The 16,862-nt window shown below is 28.2% G+C and overlaps 1 protein-coding gene across 1 annotated transcript; it reads left to right on the top strand.

The window, feature by feature from the left end:
* The first annotated feature begins 8,250 nt into the window (after positions 1–8,250).
* On the top strand, positions 8,251–9,986 carry LOC8271807 (zeatin O-glucosyltransferase-like). The gene has a single exon (XM_015727195.3). The coding sequence runs from the start codon at positions 8,424–8,426 to the stop codon at positions 9,867–9,869; it is 1,446 nt and encodes a 481-aa protein (XP_015582681.2). The 5' UTR covers positions 8,251–8,423; the 3' UTR covers positions 9,870–9,986.
* Positions 9,987–16,862: the final 6,876 nt, after the last annotated feature.

A 16,862-nucleotide genomic window follows, 5' to 3' on the forward strand; every position in this document is an offset into this window, starting at 1 on the left:
TTTTGTATTTAAGTTTAGAAAGTAAGTATTTTTCAATTGATGATATAGCTAAATTTCAATTGATGATATAGCTAAATTACTTAATATTTCTTGTAACATGGTTGAATTACTTAGCTAATTATTAGTTTTAATTTTTAAATTTTTTTTTCGCTGAAGCTACTGTGAAGAGAATGGTTAATAATATTCTATAAACTATCCATGAATTTAGGAAAAGAATTTATCTTTTTTATAAAATTAAGTACCTCAATGGTGGTTTTATTTTTCTATTTATAATTTCTTTTAAAATTTTTAATTCTGAAATTAAATCTAAATCATCAATATATGAAAGCATGTTATGTTTTAGAAATTTTTCTAAATTTAAACAACTTTTCTTCAAATTTTCATCATCAAGCAATTTAACTTAGATACATTAATCAAAACTATTTTCACATATTTTAAATTGTTTAAAACTATTTTCAATTGAGGAAATAACATGGTCAATTAAATTAAATATGTGAAATATTTTATTCTAAAATATTCTCTTGCTGACAATTTTATTCTTCACTTTTATTTTCATAAAATTATTTTTTCTTTTTATTATACATTTTTTACGGTTCTATATTTATTTGCTCTTTAGCAACAATCATTGAAAATGTGAAACCATTTTCTCTATAGTTTTTGAAAAAAAGAAGAAAGACCTTTCAACTAATTTATTGCAACAATAATCTCCATATTCTTTAGTTGTAAATATTTACTAACCGAATTAATAACAAATAACATATCATACCAAATAATCATGCCTAATAAAAATTCAAAATTTTTAATTTCATATATTGCTAAAGAAATAGCTTCACTTTTTGTTTTAAGATCTTCACTAGTTTCTGCTAATTGATATAAAACATCTTTCATTTGTGGAGTTTGAAGTTTTATTGCTTTAATATTTTAGATACAACTTTTCCAACATGTATCTGATAATGGCTTAAGTGTTAAAATAGAAACATAATCTTGCAATATTTTTTTCTAAAAGAAGAAAATAATGAGTATATGTGTTGGGCTGCTTCCAATAATGTAATAGCATTAGAACCATTATCATATCTTTGTCCTCTAACATCATTTATATCAAATTCAACAATCATCTTAATTAAACTCAAAATACTTCCATTTTTCTTTTGATAAATCTTCTCATTTGTACCATGAAATGCCAAATTATTTTTTGAAAGATTTTTTACAATAGGAATAATTCTTAATAGTAGATTATTTATTTTCTCTTGTAAATGTTTATCAATGGTTTTATTTTTATGCAATCTCTTCTCAACATCAATTAAAGTATTCATGTTCATTACTTCTCTCATGACTTTTAAGATTGGCACTAAGACCTTTTCAATCTTTACACCCTTCATTTACTAATTGAATTGTATTTGAGTTTAAACTAAATAATTTACAACAATAACAAAATACTCTATCTAATTGTTTTAAATACACTAGCTATTTTTTATCATATTTTTCTCCATTTGGTAATTTTTTCGAATATAATAAATTATAAAAAAGTGTTTATAATTTTCATCTATTGACAAATCTAAAACGTGTTTATAAGAATAAATGACTGTGGAGAAAACAACATGTGGTATTAAATTTCATAAATTATGAAAAAAATTTAAAATAACAAAATAATAAATGAACTTATAATAGAAAAATAAGAACAAATAATTAAAAAAGAAAAAGGAAGAGAGAAGATCATTTTTTACGGTTGGTATTCAAATACTTTTTTTTTTTAATCTCATGAATTATATATAAAAAATAAATGATTATGGAGAAAAAATATAAACAATGATACTAAAATATGTTACCTGTTCCCCAAATCAATCTTATAGATATTGATTTGATGAATTTTGTAATTTTATGAAAGCACTTTACAGTAGAAGACAAAGATTATGAGAGAAAAGAAAAAAAAAAGAATTAATGAAATAAAAGATGAATATAAATTTGATTTATTACTTTTTAAATTTAAATATATAGAAAAAAAATTTAGAATATTAAAACTGATTTTTTATCCTAAAAAGTAGAGATTATCCTAAGAAATGGATATGTGCTAATGCGACTAAGTAGATAATCAATAATAATTACTATTTAATAAATTAATATAATATAATATGAGCCCCCTTTTTTTTTAGGCCCTCCAACTTCTTGGAGTAATAGACATAGGCCTCAAGCCGGGTCTGCGCCACACGGCAAGATAGAGTGGACGCGCAATCCTCACAATATCAATAACGATTTTGCTATATTTATATATATGGAAATTTCTAATTTGATGCTCTTTGATATTAGAAAGTATTCTTATTTGTACATAAACTTGATTTACCGGTGTCCCCTGGGAGTATACATAACTCCAAGCAAGAATAACTATTAGATCAGCAATAGTAGGTTATTAATTAATATTATTTTATTTTATATGTTCTACTGATATAGATTGTTAATGAATTTATAATATAATTTTTAATTATTTATGCGAGTTAAAATTTTATAGTTGGATATTATAGTTGTTAACTAATTAAATTTTAAAAATAAATAAATAAGTTTTAATAAATAAAAGTAATTTATTTAATTATAAATAATTAAGTATTGTATATAATTGATTAATTTAGTATTTAATTATATTAATAAATTATTAAAATTAAAATAATATCAATATTTATATATTTATATGATATCGTACATCTATGATATATTAGAATGATTAGTGGTATAATTGGAGATAAGTTGTAATATGATAATTTCTTTTTAAAAAGAATCATTCTTACTCGACTACTATATTAAATCTATTTGGTAAGACTCAGAGAGTGTCTGATTTGAAGAATTTATGCAACTCGTAGCTTTTTTTTACTTAATAACTATATCATACCTATTAAGTAAGATTTAACAATCAGCAACTGATAGCTAATTTAATTCTGATTAACAATTGATTTTATCGGCTCTACTTTAGAGTATTTTCTTATCCACTGATATTTTAGAGTTTTTTCTTAACAGTTGATTGTTGATTTTATTTTATTTATTTATTTATTTGGACAACGTTATTCTTATTCAAAATTATTAATGATAACTTATTTGAAATTGATCTCATATGATTATTTTTTTATAATTCATGATACCGAATTATTATTTTGAAATTGTACTTAAAAGTTAACAATTTATGATATTTGTAGTTATAGTATTTGAAATTAGAAATTTTTTTATAACTCATAACTATATTTTAATCTCTATTCTTGAATTAACTATTATAAATATTTTTAGTAATAGATGCAATTGAGTTAAATTAAATTAATTAACATTTTTAATAAAGCTATCTCTTTCTTAATTTGTATTATTAAAAATAGTGTAACAAAAATTTATATATATATATATATAGTAGTTCTCTAACACACTAACAACAACAACTAATAAAATCTTATCAAACGATTCAATTTATCAGTTACCAGCTACATTAATCAACCAAATCAAACAAGTCTTAAGAATCAGTAGTTGCCGATTCTATCAACCATAATTAAAGTTTTTTGTTATAAGCTATTAGCTAATTGATTTTTGTTGTTTGGATAATATTATTCATAATAAATTAAGGACTTTTCAACGTGGTCAAGAAAGTATAAATTTTACATTTTTTACTGTTCTTCTCTTTTTGTTGATATTGTTATTGAAGCCGAATTCTTTCTAACCGTAAAAGTTTAATTCGTTCCATACGCAACCTAAAAGAAATATATATAAAGAGTGATGATACTAATATGTCTATATTATGTATAGTTATTTATTGTAATTTAAGATTTTAATAAAATATCTTTTATATATAATGTAATAAAGATACGTGAATTCTCCTTCTATTGTTATTTATATTTTTTTTCTTAGTATTTAATTTAGTCTATTTACTTTGTATGAAATGATATTTTATCATCTTTATTTCAGTTGTTATTATTATTTAACTATCATATTAATTTAGTACTATTATAAAAATATGTAGATTGAATGTATTAGAAATACCATTTTTATCTATATTGATATAAAAAATTTCAGTTGCATAATTAATTTGAGTAATTAAAAGAAAAAAAAACATCACCATTGTATTCATTAAATCCATATTTAGTGTTAAAATAAAAAAAAATTAGTAAGTCATTGGTTAGATTAAATACCGTTTTATTATATATTTTTCTTAAATCATCTCATTTATATATTTATTTTATTAGTGTATTATTTATTTTATAAATTTTAGGATATTAATTTAAAAAAATATAAATTTATTTTTATTTGCTCTAATAACTCCTTAAAATTATATAAATTTACCGCTTTACGTAAAAACTGATGGTGCATTTATAAGTTTGAGATTTGCAGATTTCCTTTGGATAAAGGTTTTAATAGTTCCAAATGGCATACGGATGCAGGGCCATGTGTGTCTACCCTGGAATTGCAACTTTATGACAAAACCTCCACTTTCACCTCTCATCTTTAGTTTTTCCTTCCTACTTTTCTGGCCGACTTCCTTCCTTCACTTTCCATGTTTGCCTTGTCATCTTTGACATGATATTTGATGGAACATTCCCTTTTCTCTTTTACTGCTCTTTTCTTTTCAGCCCGTTAATACCTATCGTTTTCTTTTTCTAAGGATTTAAGTTTAACTCTTGTTATTGGAACTAGAAATTTAACGCAATTTTTTAATTATTTAATATATTGAATATATATATCATAATAAATTAAAAAAATATTTATATTTTATATATAAATATTATTAAATATATTTAATAATTTAAAATTAATAAAATATATTATTTATTTATTAATTTACGATATATAATAAATAAAAAGATCTATATTTCTGAGATATAATAGTGTCATAATCCAAATATATGAAAGACCCACCAGTTGATCCTTTTGCATGGAAGATTTTGCTTAGAAACTATTTAGATAATATTTTTGTTTTCTTCTGACAAGAAAAGAAAAAAAGGAAAAGAAAACTATTTAGATAATGTTAAACCATTAAAGATGAGACGGAGTCGGCCATCAAGTTGATCACCATCAGACATGCTTATTAGAATTTTGAGAGTTGGGAGAGAATGATTATTAGATAATGTTATTTCAATTTTTTTTTTAATTCACACATGTTATTTCTATTTATATTATATTAAATATAATATTATATTTAATTAATTTTAAATAATAAATATATATTAATTATTCAATAGTAAAAATATAAATACTCACATATTATTCATTTAATATTATTGTAGTATATATTACCAAATTTAGATGAAAAACTTTCTAAATTGATAAATTGGCACGTGTTTTTTTCAAGAGGTCGGCAGGGCTGACAGTGTTTCCTTTCATAAGTGGGCGGATCGTTTTGCCTTGCGGAGATAGATGGGCAGGTGGGGCAGTGTACGGACGTTTCCGCAGATTGATGGGTCTTCGGCGTGTCGACTTCCCTTCTCTTTAGGGTAATAATAATAATAATCCACAATCCCAAGCTTATTCCTGTCTTATCATTTCTTTTCTTTTTTTATGTCTTTCTTCTTTCTTCTTTTCCTTTCTTTGTTAAGAAAGATATACTTTGAAGTGAAACACACACAAAAAAAAAAGCAGCTAAACTATTTGGTCAGGTAGCAGTCTTAAAATGCAAGCAAATTTATTGTTAAAAATACAAAGACAAAATTGTCCCCCTTAAACATAAGTGACTTCGCCCCCGTCTCTCTATCTGCATTAGTTCTACTACGACATAAAATAATGAAAAAAATTACTATTTGCGTTTTACATTTTTTATATTATATTAGTTAGTTTTTAATATTAAAAAATTATATTTTTTATCTTTTTATTTTATAATTTTAAAATAAAAATTTATTATGTAAAATTTCTGTTAAATAAATTATTAACCATGTTTGGTTTTATAGTATTTGCCATTTTGATTTTGGTGTAAATATAAATAATTCTTTATAGTTTATTCATTATACTAGAAATTCATTATATTTTAATAAGATTAACTATTATCTCTTTTATTCAAAGTCAAGACAATCAAAAGATTAAATTAATAAAAATTTAAATTTTATTATTAAATCTATTATTAAGTATTAGATTTTTTTAAATTTATTTTAAAATCAATTTAAAGTAAAATTCTAATTTTAGAAAAAATTAAATTTAGTATTTATACAAGATAATTAACTAATATTCTTTATTTAGTCTAATTTATAGCATCATTAAATTTTAGTAAAATTAAGCATTTTGAAAGTACTTATATTTATTAAGATATTAGAAAAATCTCATATAATTTAATTTTAAATTGTAAGAATAAAATATATTATTCTTTTATTAATTTTACTTTGATAAAAACTTTGAGGATTAAAGTATGTTCTTTTTATCAATTTAATTTTGTGATTGCATGCAATAAATAAAATATAAGGGCAAGTTATATGTTACATCAAAAATTAAAAGGCAATATAGTATAAAATCAAATTTAATTAATAATTATTTAATAAAAATTCTAATAGGAAGAATCTTTAATATAAATTTATAAAATAGAAAAAAGAAAATATAATTCTTAAATGTTAAAGGTTAAATAATTTAATACAAAAAAATACAGGAATGTAGAATAATTACCCCTAAAATTATTGATGATTAGATTAATAGTTGGTTTTATTACAACTTTATATATAACTGATAAGTTTATGCAACAAAGCCCTTATTTTATTTTATTTTCCTAAAAAAGTGGGCGTATTTTGTTTCAATATGGCTCCAAAAGAAACATCAATGTAGAAAATACCATGCAAGACTAGGACATTTTCTATAACATTTTGTAATGATGAATTTATCACAATAAATTTACTAGAAAAAGGAAAAGAAAAGAAAGTTTGGTGTATTTAATCTAATTAATAGAGAGTGATATCCATCATAAGTGTTTTTCATTTAATATCAATAGTATATGTACTTGATGCTCCCTTTAATGTATAAATTAGACATCCAACTATCTATAATACATATAAAAGCATGCTGATTAGAATATTTTAAAATTAATCAGTAATTACTAATTTTATTTTATTTTATTATAATTTTATATGAAGTATAGTTATCAATCTACTTTAATTTTAATTATGCATAATTTTATATATATTTTTAATTTTATAAGAAATTAATAAATTACTATATTACTATATATATGACTATGATGAAATTTAAATAATTTAATATAAATATTTTTAAAAATTAAAGATAAAATATCAAAAAGTATGATACTTTTAATTTTATTTTATTAATATATTAATTATGTGTTGATTATATAAATTAAAAGAAAATATTTGGGTGTAATACTTTAGGCTCTATACAGAAAATAATTAAAAGAAGTTAGTTAAACCAAAACTGTATCTGCCGTTAGATCCAACTGTATTTACAATTTTTCTTTTATGCTTGAGACTTGATGCATAGATGTACGACTGTCTTTCAAATATTTTCTAAATAGGCCTACCTTGTTCAGAAAATGGAAGATTTTATAATTTTATATATTATTTTTAAAAATCTAATTATTTATTAATTTATAAAATATATAATAATATTATCATATTGAAAGAGTGTATATAAAATAATTAAATATTTTTGACAATTAATAATAATCTATGCCGGTGACCAGCTAAGAGAAATGATCATGTTACAAAAGCAAGGGAAAATGGTGGAAAAGCTAAGAGATAAACAGAAAATTACAGGAGTTCTTATATTGTACTCACGTAGTACAACCAATTCCTTACCTAAGCTTCTCTCCTTGTTTATTTTGTATTTACTTTAAAAGAAAATAAAATATAAAAGAAATTATTGATGTTATTATTTGTAAAAGTTGAAACTTGACATTTATTGATTTTGTGAAAGTTTATTATCTTTCGATAAGCATTAAATATATGTCATTTGTTACTTCATATTTATATTTATAAGTCATTTGTATTTGAATTTAAATTTTTAATAATATATATATATAGATGTGTTGAATGAATATACATATTAAAAAGTATTAAAATAATATAAAAAATTAAAATTAAAATTAATTATATACTAAAATGCATTAAATTAGAATTGTAAAATTTAGAGATATAAATATGCATTTAATCATTCAAAATTTAATGATAATTAGCTAATCATATTGTAGACTGTCTATTCTTATATATAGAGACTAATTTTCTATAGGGTATCAGGATATTTTTCCTATTTATATAACTTACAATTATAAGATTTCTAATCTATTATGTATATTTTCATATTCAGATAATAGTCCTATTTATGTTTTCACATGATATATTGTCCCACTTCTCTGCATAAAATGGTCCCCCCAACACAAACAGCAAATACCTCTTGTCTCAAACATTATAGAATAGAATAAAACCCATAAATAAACCTATTTCTTAAACCCATTTCAACCACCACAGTAATTGTATATGGCTACCCACCAATGCCAAAAAACACTCCATCTTAATGTCCAAACTGCCTTGAAACCAACACGAGTTATTGTTGTGATGGTACCTCTCCCTGCACAAGGTCACCTTAACCAGCTTCTCCAGCTCTCAAGACTCATCCTCTCCTACAACATTCCCGTCCACTTCGTCGGAGCCGCCACCCACAATCGCCAGGTGAAGCTTCGGGATCACGGGTGGGACACACAGGTCTTCTCTAGAATCCATTTTCATGACTTTGAAATCCCTCCTTTTGCTTGCCCTCTTCCAAATCCAAATGCCAAGAACAAGTTTCCTTCTCATTTGCAACCTGCTTTCCTCGCCTCATCTAATCTTCGAGATCCTGTGTCCTTGCTTCTACGTTCACTTGCTAGCAAAGCAAGAAAGGTTGTTGTCATTCATGATTCTTTAATGGGGTCTGTAATTCAAGAAGTTCGTTACATATCCAACGCAGAATCGTACACTTTCCATAGTGTATCTGCTTTTACTATTTTCTTGTTTCACTGGGAAAGAATGGGGAAACATATTAGGCCAAATGGTTTGATCCCGAAAGATGTTCCCTCTCTTGAAGGGTGTTTTACTAGTGAGTTCCTGAGTTTCATTTACTCTCAGTATAAGCATCAGGATTTCTGTTCAGGATATGTTTACAATACATGCAGATTGATAGAAGGTTCTTACATGGACTTGTTAGAAAAACAACACAAAGAAACAACGGTTAAGGAAAAGAAAACGCACTGGGCTTTAGGTCCTTTCAATCCTGTAAGTATTACGGAGAGAACAGATTCAGATCAAAGACATTCTTGCTTGGACTGGCTAGACAAACAAGCAAGAAACTCAGTTATTTACGTCTCCTTTGGGACTACAACAACCATGAATAACGAACAAATCAAGCAGCTAGCTACCGGGTTGAAGCAAAGCCAGCAAAAGTTCATTTGGGTTCTCAGAGATGCGGATAAAGGAGATGTTTTCAATGGAGAGCATGGACAAAGAGTTGAGTTACCAACAGGGTATGAAGATTCACTAAGTGGCATGGGACTGATAGCGAGAGATTGGGTACCTCAATTGGAGATTTTGGGCCATCCAGCAACCGGAGGGTTTATGAGTCACTGTGGGTGGAATTCTTGTATGGAAAGTATTACAATGGGAGTGCCAATTGCAGCTTGGCCAATGCATTCAGATCAACCGAGAAACGCTGTCTTAATAACTGAATTCCTCAAGATTGGTATTTATGTCAAAGACTGGACTTGCAGAGATGAGATTGTAACATCAAAGATGATCGAAACTTGTGTGAAGAAGTTAATGGCATCAGATGAAGGAGATGCGGTGAGAAAGAGAGTAGCAGAATTGGGGGGTTCCGTCCAGCGATCAATGGGTGAAGGTGGAGTTAGTCGGATGGAGATGGATTCTTTCATTGCTCATATCTCTAGTTAAGCTCACTAGATAGCTGCTGAATGTTCGACTGTTTAGTGTTTGTTTTTCGTTTCATTTTTGTTTTAATTTTTCACAATCAGTAAATATTAGTGGTAGAATATGATCCACAACATCTCATAATATGACCATCAAATCATCGGAAAACCAACAATTGGCTAGCCCTTTTCTTGTCTCTTTCTAAGATTGTTAGAAAATCGATCTACCACAATGAATAGATCATATATGTCACGACCCCACTCGTGGGCCCGTGACCGGCACTAGGAAATGGGTAGGCTTAAGGTCACCGAAACCCGTAGTAAGCCTGACACTCACTGATTTAAACAAATCTCATCTCAAATTAATATTATTAAAACCATAAATTATCTTAATAGCCACATTCTACATAAATACTTGATGCCGGAAAAACTAGGCGAGACCGAAGCTCGAAAATTACAACCGATACATTTACTATTACTACTCATGGAGAATCTAAGATTTACCAATTTACATACCAAATCAAATACATCACCCGATGATAAAGGAGTCGAGTTACTTTGAATAAGAGTCGCGGAGAACTAACGATCACGAATCCGAAAAGCGAGTAAAAAATGAGACTGAGTGAGTTAAAATCAAATAATCTAGAGACTATTGCTTCTTCTCAGAAAAACATAGATTATTCAAATCAGTATATCAAACCATACTATAATCATACCCTACTATTTCCTTCACATAAAATATTAATCATTCGAATCAAAATATCAACCATGCACGTAAATACAAATCACATTATAATCAAATACCATAATAAATAAATAAATAAAAATATATATTTACTTTTACGGGACGAGTGGCTCGGTAGAACCCTAAACCCCAAATTCTAGTAGCCTTTCGGCTCTCTTAATCCAACAGGTCTGGCGCCCAGAGAGCAAGCTCGATCAGGGTCCTTACCTCCAGCCTGAACACTTGAATTCCAAATAAGCCGGCGCCCAGAGAGCATCGCTCGATCAGGGACCTTAACTCCGGCAATCAACTGAACTCAGCCCAGAGAGCAATGCTCGATCAGGGCAAACAAATCCATAATAACCTTATGTCCATGATCATTACTACGGGTGCAAGACGCCATTCGATGTAACCCATCAAAGTATGTTCTACAAGCCACATTTCCCAAATCGCAATCACCACATATAATAAATATCATTATCTGATGAACTCAACCAACGCATATCGAAATAAAGATTAAAGATTTAAGGTAAAACAACGTGCACTTTGTGAGGGAAAAATAATAACGTTTATCTTATTATAACACACTAATAATAATATTTATATTATTTCAAATATTAATAATCAAGTGAAATCATTTACGTCGCGATACTAATAACCATATTATGCATAAACTTTCAAATAGCATATTAAATCAGACTTAGCAATAGTGCAATGATTAAATGACTTTAACTCACACGATTGGCGACCTCCTAGCTCTGCTCCGGTGCCTCGGTAGGAGCGAGCCGAACAGACAGATCATCTTATCACGGAAAATAATTTATCAAAACGATGAAACAATCGATCATTAATCCTAGGTCTAGACTCCTAGGACTGACTGTCTAAGAATCTCGACTCGGGAACTACCGAAAATTCGGCAGAACCTCCCCTACAACACGAACATTACCCCCCGTAAAAACGGGTCCAGGACCTGCCAGAAAAATACTTCAAATAACCAACAATTTAAACAATAGGAGTCGGGTCCCCAAACTTCACTATTTTCCGACTCCGCCACACAGCACAAAATACGAGGCAGGCAAACTGACAGACAATTATTTTTGACTCACAAAATCATCAAATACACAATATAATCCAATAGACACAATTAAACCAAGAATTTCTAAAAAATAACGGGCTAAAGAAAATTACCGAGACGCTCGGTCGCTCTGTTGACACGCCTCCAGCCGCCGGAGTCCGATCGACGATCCGAACATACCATCGGACTCACAACGACGCGCTGATGACGATCCCCGCTTCCGATTTTCCGATCTGACACTCGATCGTCCGGAGAGATTTGCGGACGATCTCGACCGTCGATTCACAAACGAAGCCCGATCGCCACGAAACCAGTGCCATCGCGAAGCTTGAGCAGAGGAGAGTCGGGATACGTCCTCCGATCATCCATCCTTCGCCGGAGCTCACCGGAAAAGCCCAAAAACGCCGGCTGCCACCATTTTCTCTCTCCACCGGATCTTCCGTCTCCGGCAACCACAGGCGTCGCCGCTGCTACCAAAAGAAAGCTCGCCAGAGAGCCGATCGCCACCCAACTCGCCAACAACGCAGGAAGCCGGAACACGCTGGGCCGCCACACGCGATGATCCCCGCCATGGAGCTGCTGCCGTCTGCCGCTTGCGCCACAGAGACGCCTCCGTAGCCAACGCCCACGCCACGGCCGCCGCCCTGCAACGCCTTCTCTCTTCCCGACGCCGCACTCTTTCTCTCTCTCCTCCTTTCTTCTTCCCTGACTTCTTTTTCTTTCAATATCGACATTAGGCCCCCGAACTTTTCCTTATTACAATTTGGTCCCTCAACTTTCTTAATTACTTACAATTCCATCCTGCAGAATTCCAATTTGACCCCTAAACTTCTTTTTAGCCTTCGATTAAGCCCTTAACTAATTAATTTGGGCCAAATCTGAATTATTGAAAATACACAATTACAAAAATACCCCTGACGGACATATTTATTTACAAAAATACCAAGCTCACAAATTTCCATTAAAACCCCATAAAAATAAAATTATACTTTCAATCCTTATTCCAAAATAAATTTCCAATTTAGTACTAACACACAATTAAATTAAATAATCAATTTCCAACTTAAAATTTAATGCTACTAATCAATTATAATACCAATTTTTCCAAAATTCTTTTATTAAAATATCCTTTATAATTTCTTCCAAAATTTTCCGATATATAATTATACTTATATACATATGCTCTTGGGAAAATTTTGAATAGCCAAAATAAACCCAATAATAATAAAGCTAAAATTAACTTAAATAAAAATTCATTATTAAATATATAAAAATTCCGTGTGTTACAATATATATGTATAATTTATAATCTATAATCGTAACATATATAAAAAAAATGAGCTAAGGGGTCAAATAAATTTATTAATAAAAAATATATAAAATGTATCAAAACAACATACAAATTTACTAAAAATAGTTATTTTTATTAATTAGGTTATTAATTAATTATATATATTGATCTTGGATGTTGAAGGAGAAGATTAACAAGGATAAAGAGAAATTAAAGGCCTTTCTTATCAAAGGATGCTGGTCAACAGCAAACACTTGCAGGCCTTACTATTGAAAAAATTAAAAAAAAAAAAAAAGCAGGATGCAAATGTTTCTTTTGGTGAATATCTCATCACAATCGATGACAACTTTTGAAATTCTATAGAAGAAAAAAAAAATTGGCAATTCAGTTCTGTTAATTAACATAAGAATTTAATGAGTCAATAAAAAATATATTACAGTTAAATGTAAAATGTGAGAAACGATAAATATATGTAAGACTTATAATAGCTATATTATTAAATTTATGATAAATTATTTTTATTGAGTTATAATTATTATTCGTTTAGTGAGCATAGTCAACTTCACACATTATTTTTCTTGCCATAAGATTTTAAAAATTGCTATTAAAAAATATTTTTAAAAATAAATCATAAAATTTAAAAATATAAATTTAGAATTTAATTGATAATTAAATTTTTTATATAACAGAATTTTTGATTTTGTTAAAAGGTTTTTAGGACCTATATGCATACTGAATAGCATTCAGCCAAATTATATTTAAAAATAATTATTTACACTAAAATTTAACACCGGTTCAAATCTAATAATTGAATCAAACACATTTTATTTTAATTCAAATCCCATAAGCTCAAGGAATATATCTTGGCGATTTTTAATCCATATTAATTTTTGGGTCCACGGGCATCAGTTGGTTAATAATGGGTGATTGTTAACAAGTGATTATCAAGGAGTTAAGAAAGTTAAAAGCAGCTTTTGGAACTAGTTGTACATTGTTAGGAAATAAGGAAGAAGTGAAAGAGGTTTGAGAGAAGAAAAAAAAGAATGACTGTAGAGTAGTTAAAGAGTCATCTGCAATACAAGCACACAGCCAAGGAATGAAAAAGGTGCAAAGTCATGGAATATCTATAAAGCATTGGACCAATCTATTAATCAAATACCAATAAATTAAATCAGAAATCATATAACAATCAAATCTTCAAGTTTTTCAATTATTGCTCTCAGTATTACTTTCATGCAAATCAGCTGCTTTGCATATGATGCTTTCAAATCGTCACCTCATAGATTGTTTAGTTTTTAAATCTACAGCTTTATTTCTAAGTTAATTCTCAGAGCTCATTTTAGTTCTATAGCATATTAAAAATTACATTCTAAGCTCATTTTAAATCTTTTAGCTAATTAATTCGCTTTGCTTTGCGCTTGATTTATTAAAACTTTTTCAGCCTAGTAAGAATCCATAATAATAAATGTCATTGAATTATTGGCATAATTTTTTAAATTAGAACCTCAATGTAAACGCATTCATAGCCAAATTATATTCATTATATTTATTTGAGGTAATTTGTTTTTTAGTATGCTCAATGAGATAATTTATATTTTTTTAAGAATGTCACGAACACCACATCAAATCAATAGACTTCAAAAGTATTTAAAGTTAAAAATATTTTTTTTACTAAAATGAGATAATTTTTCATTCAAGTATTTGTTAAATTACATTAAAAATTAAAATATTAAAAATAATTAAATAGTTAAAATTTAATTGTCTAAATTTATATTTTGTCTTTTTTTCCTCTTAAAAGATATAAGCAGTTTCATTATCCAAATAAAATTCTTTTATCAAAAAATGAAAGAATGAACGATCTATAATATCAATTCTTGTTGAGCATGACTATGGAATATTTGTATATCTTAACCAACTTAAAAGCTTATAACCTTAGAATAAGAACTAAGAAAATTAGCATTAGAAGTTATTACTATATATAAGATAATTAAATGTCATAAGAATATTACGTTATCTCATTAAATAATTATGTGTTAAGTCATTTTAAACTCTGTGAATCAAATTTTTATCTGTCAAGTTTCATGTATTGTTTTAATAATTTGTTATTCAAAATTTTTACAATATCAAACTAAGATTGTGCTGGTTTAGGATCATTTGAATCTCGAATTGCCTCGGTCTAGGATCGCTGTCGTCAAAACTGAAAATAAGAGTTTTAATAGATAGAAACCCAATCAAAATTTTGAATTTGAATCATTTCAAGTTTGGACAGTTTCACTTTTGGATCATTTTGAGTTGGATTCTTTAAATGGATGTAAACTATGTCAATACCAAAAGAATCATTAATGGAAAGTGGTGCATCTTTATGTTTCGGCACCTGGATATCTGCTGTAGAGGTAACACTAGAAGCCGAATCTGACATGCGCCGGTCTTCTTGTTCTACCTCATTCACTCAAGGAGTTTTGTACTGCAACACCTCATCTCCTCTAGACGCTTTCATAACAGCGTCTCCCTGTCCAAAAATAAAATATAAGGGCAAAGTTTTAGCTTTTGAACCCAGAGTCCAGATATTAAGTCCAATTAAGATCCAAACTTACAATTTAAAAATAGTATGAGGCTCACCATTGGATCAGCAAAAAGGTTGTGGTGATGATCACAATGCCAACAACCACAGTCGACAAATTTAATTTTGTCGCCGCCAAAAGTATCACTAGATTGTGATTCTGTGTCCTTGTTGAATGATGCATTGGCCTCAGGTCTTGAATGGTTCTTGATGCTCTTCACCTGCTCACATAGATCATCTAGCTTTTCTTGCATATTTGTTGCACATAGTTCACATACATTAATATTTAGATTTTAGTTTTGTGTTTTTTTGTTTTATTACAAAATTTTATATATTAAAAAAATTCAATCTCAAAATCAAAAACAGATAAGATAGCTTGCCAACGGGCGAAAATCTGTTTTGAAGCTATATTTTCGACATCTTTTTGTAAAACTTCTTTTGCAGACTTGCAATCAATCCTTAAAAGAAATTTTTGATTTAAAAGATCGCTTTGAAATTTAGAAATACAGAGAACTATCGAAAGGATTTCCTTTTTTATAGTAGAATAATTCTTTTGGGTATCATTCCAGTGAGCAGAAGTAAACTGGACAATACATTCTTTGGAATTTTGGACTTACTTAAGAATCCCACCATATCCTAATTCTAATGCATCCGTTTCTACAATCTTAAATGCAGAAGGATCAGCTAGATGCAGGCAAGGAATTTCCAAAACTTGTTTTTTAATGCTTTGGACTATCTTTGTATGCTGATCAGACCAAAGAGGGGGGTTTTTCCTTAGCCTATCATGCAGGGGCTTTGCAAGACAGTTTAAATTAGGATAAAAATCCATGACATAATTTAAACTACCAAGAAATCTTTGAAGCTGGGTTTTTTCCAAAATTTTATCTGGAAACTTTGAAGTGAATGCAATGGATCTCTCAATTGGAGTAATTGTACCCCGAAAGATGTAATGACCAAGAAATCTAATTTTTATTTGAAAAAGAGATATCTTAGACTTTGAAACCACTAAACTATTTTTCTTAACAACATAGAAAAACGTTTCTAGGTGTTTAAAATGATGTTCAATGGAATTTGAAAAGATTAAAACATCATCTATGTAGACAATGCAGAAATTTGAAAATGGATTAAAAATGTCATTCATGATTTTTTGAAATTCAGAAGGGGCATTTTTTAATCCAGAAGGCATGACATTCCACTCATATTGACCGAATGAGACTGCAAATGCCGTTTTGTAACGATCTTTTGGATCAATCTGGATTTGCCAAAATCCTGATTTCATGTCAAACTTTGAAAAGATGAATGCAGAATGCAGTTTTTGTAAAAGATCTTTCTTATTTGGAATAGGATACCTAATCCACTTAAGAGCTT

The sequence above is a fragment of the Ricinus communis genome, chromosome 10 (assembly GCF_019578655.1).
Source record: "Ricinus communis isolate WT05 ecotype wild-type chromosome 10, ASM1957865v1, whole genome shotgun sequence".
Lineage (NCBI taxonomy): Eukaryota > Viridiplantae > Streptophyta > Magnoliopsida > Malpighiales > Euphorbiaceae > Ricinus > Ricinus communis.

Coding starts and splice junctions, on each gene's coding strand:
- LOC8271807 (XM_015727195.3), top strand. CDS start 8,424: ATGGCTACCCACCAATGCCAAAAAACACTCCATCTTAATGTCCAAACT.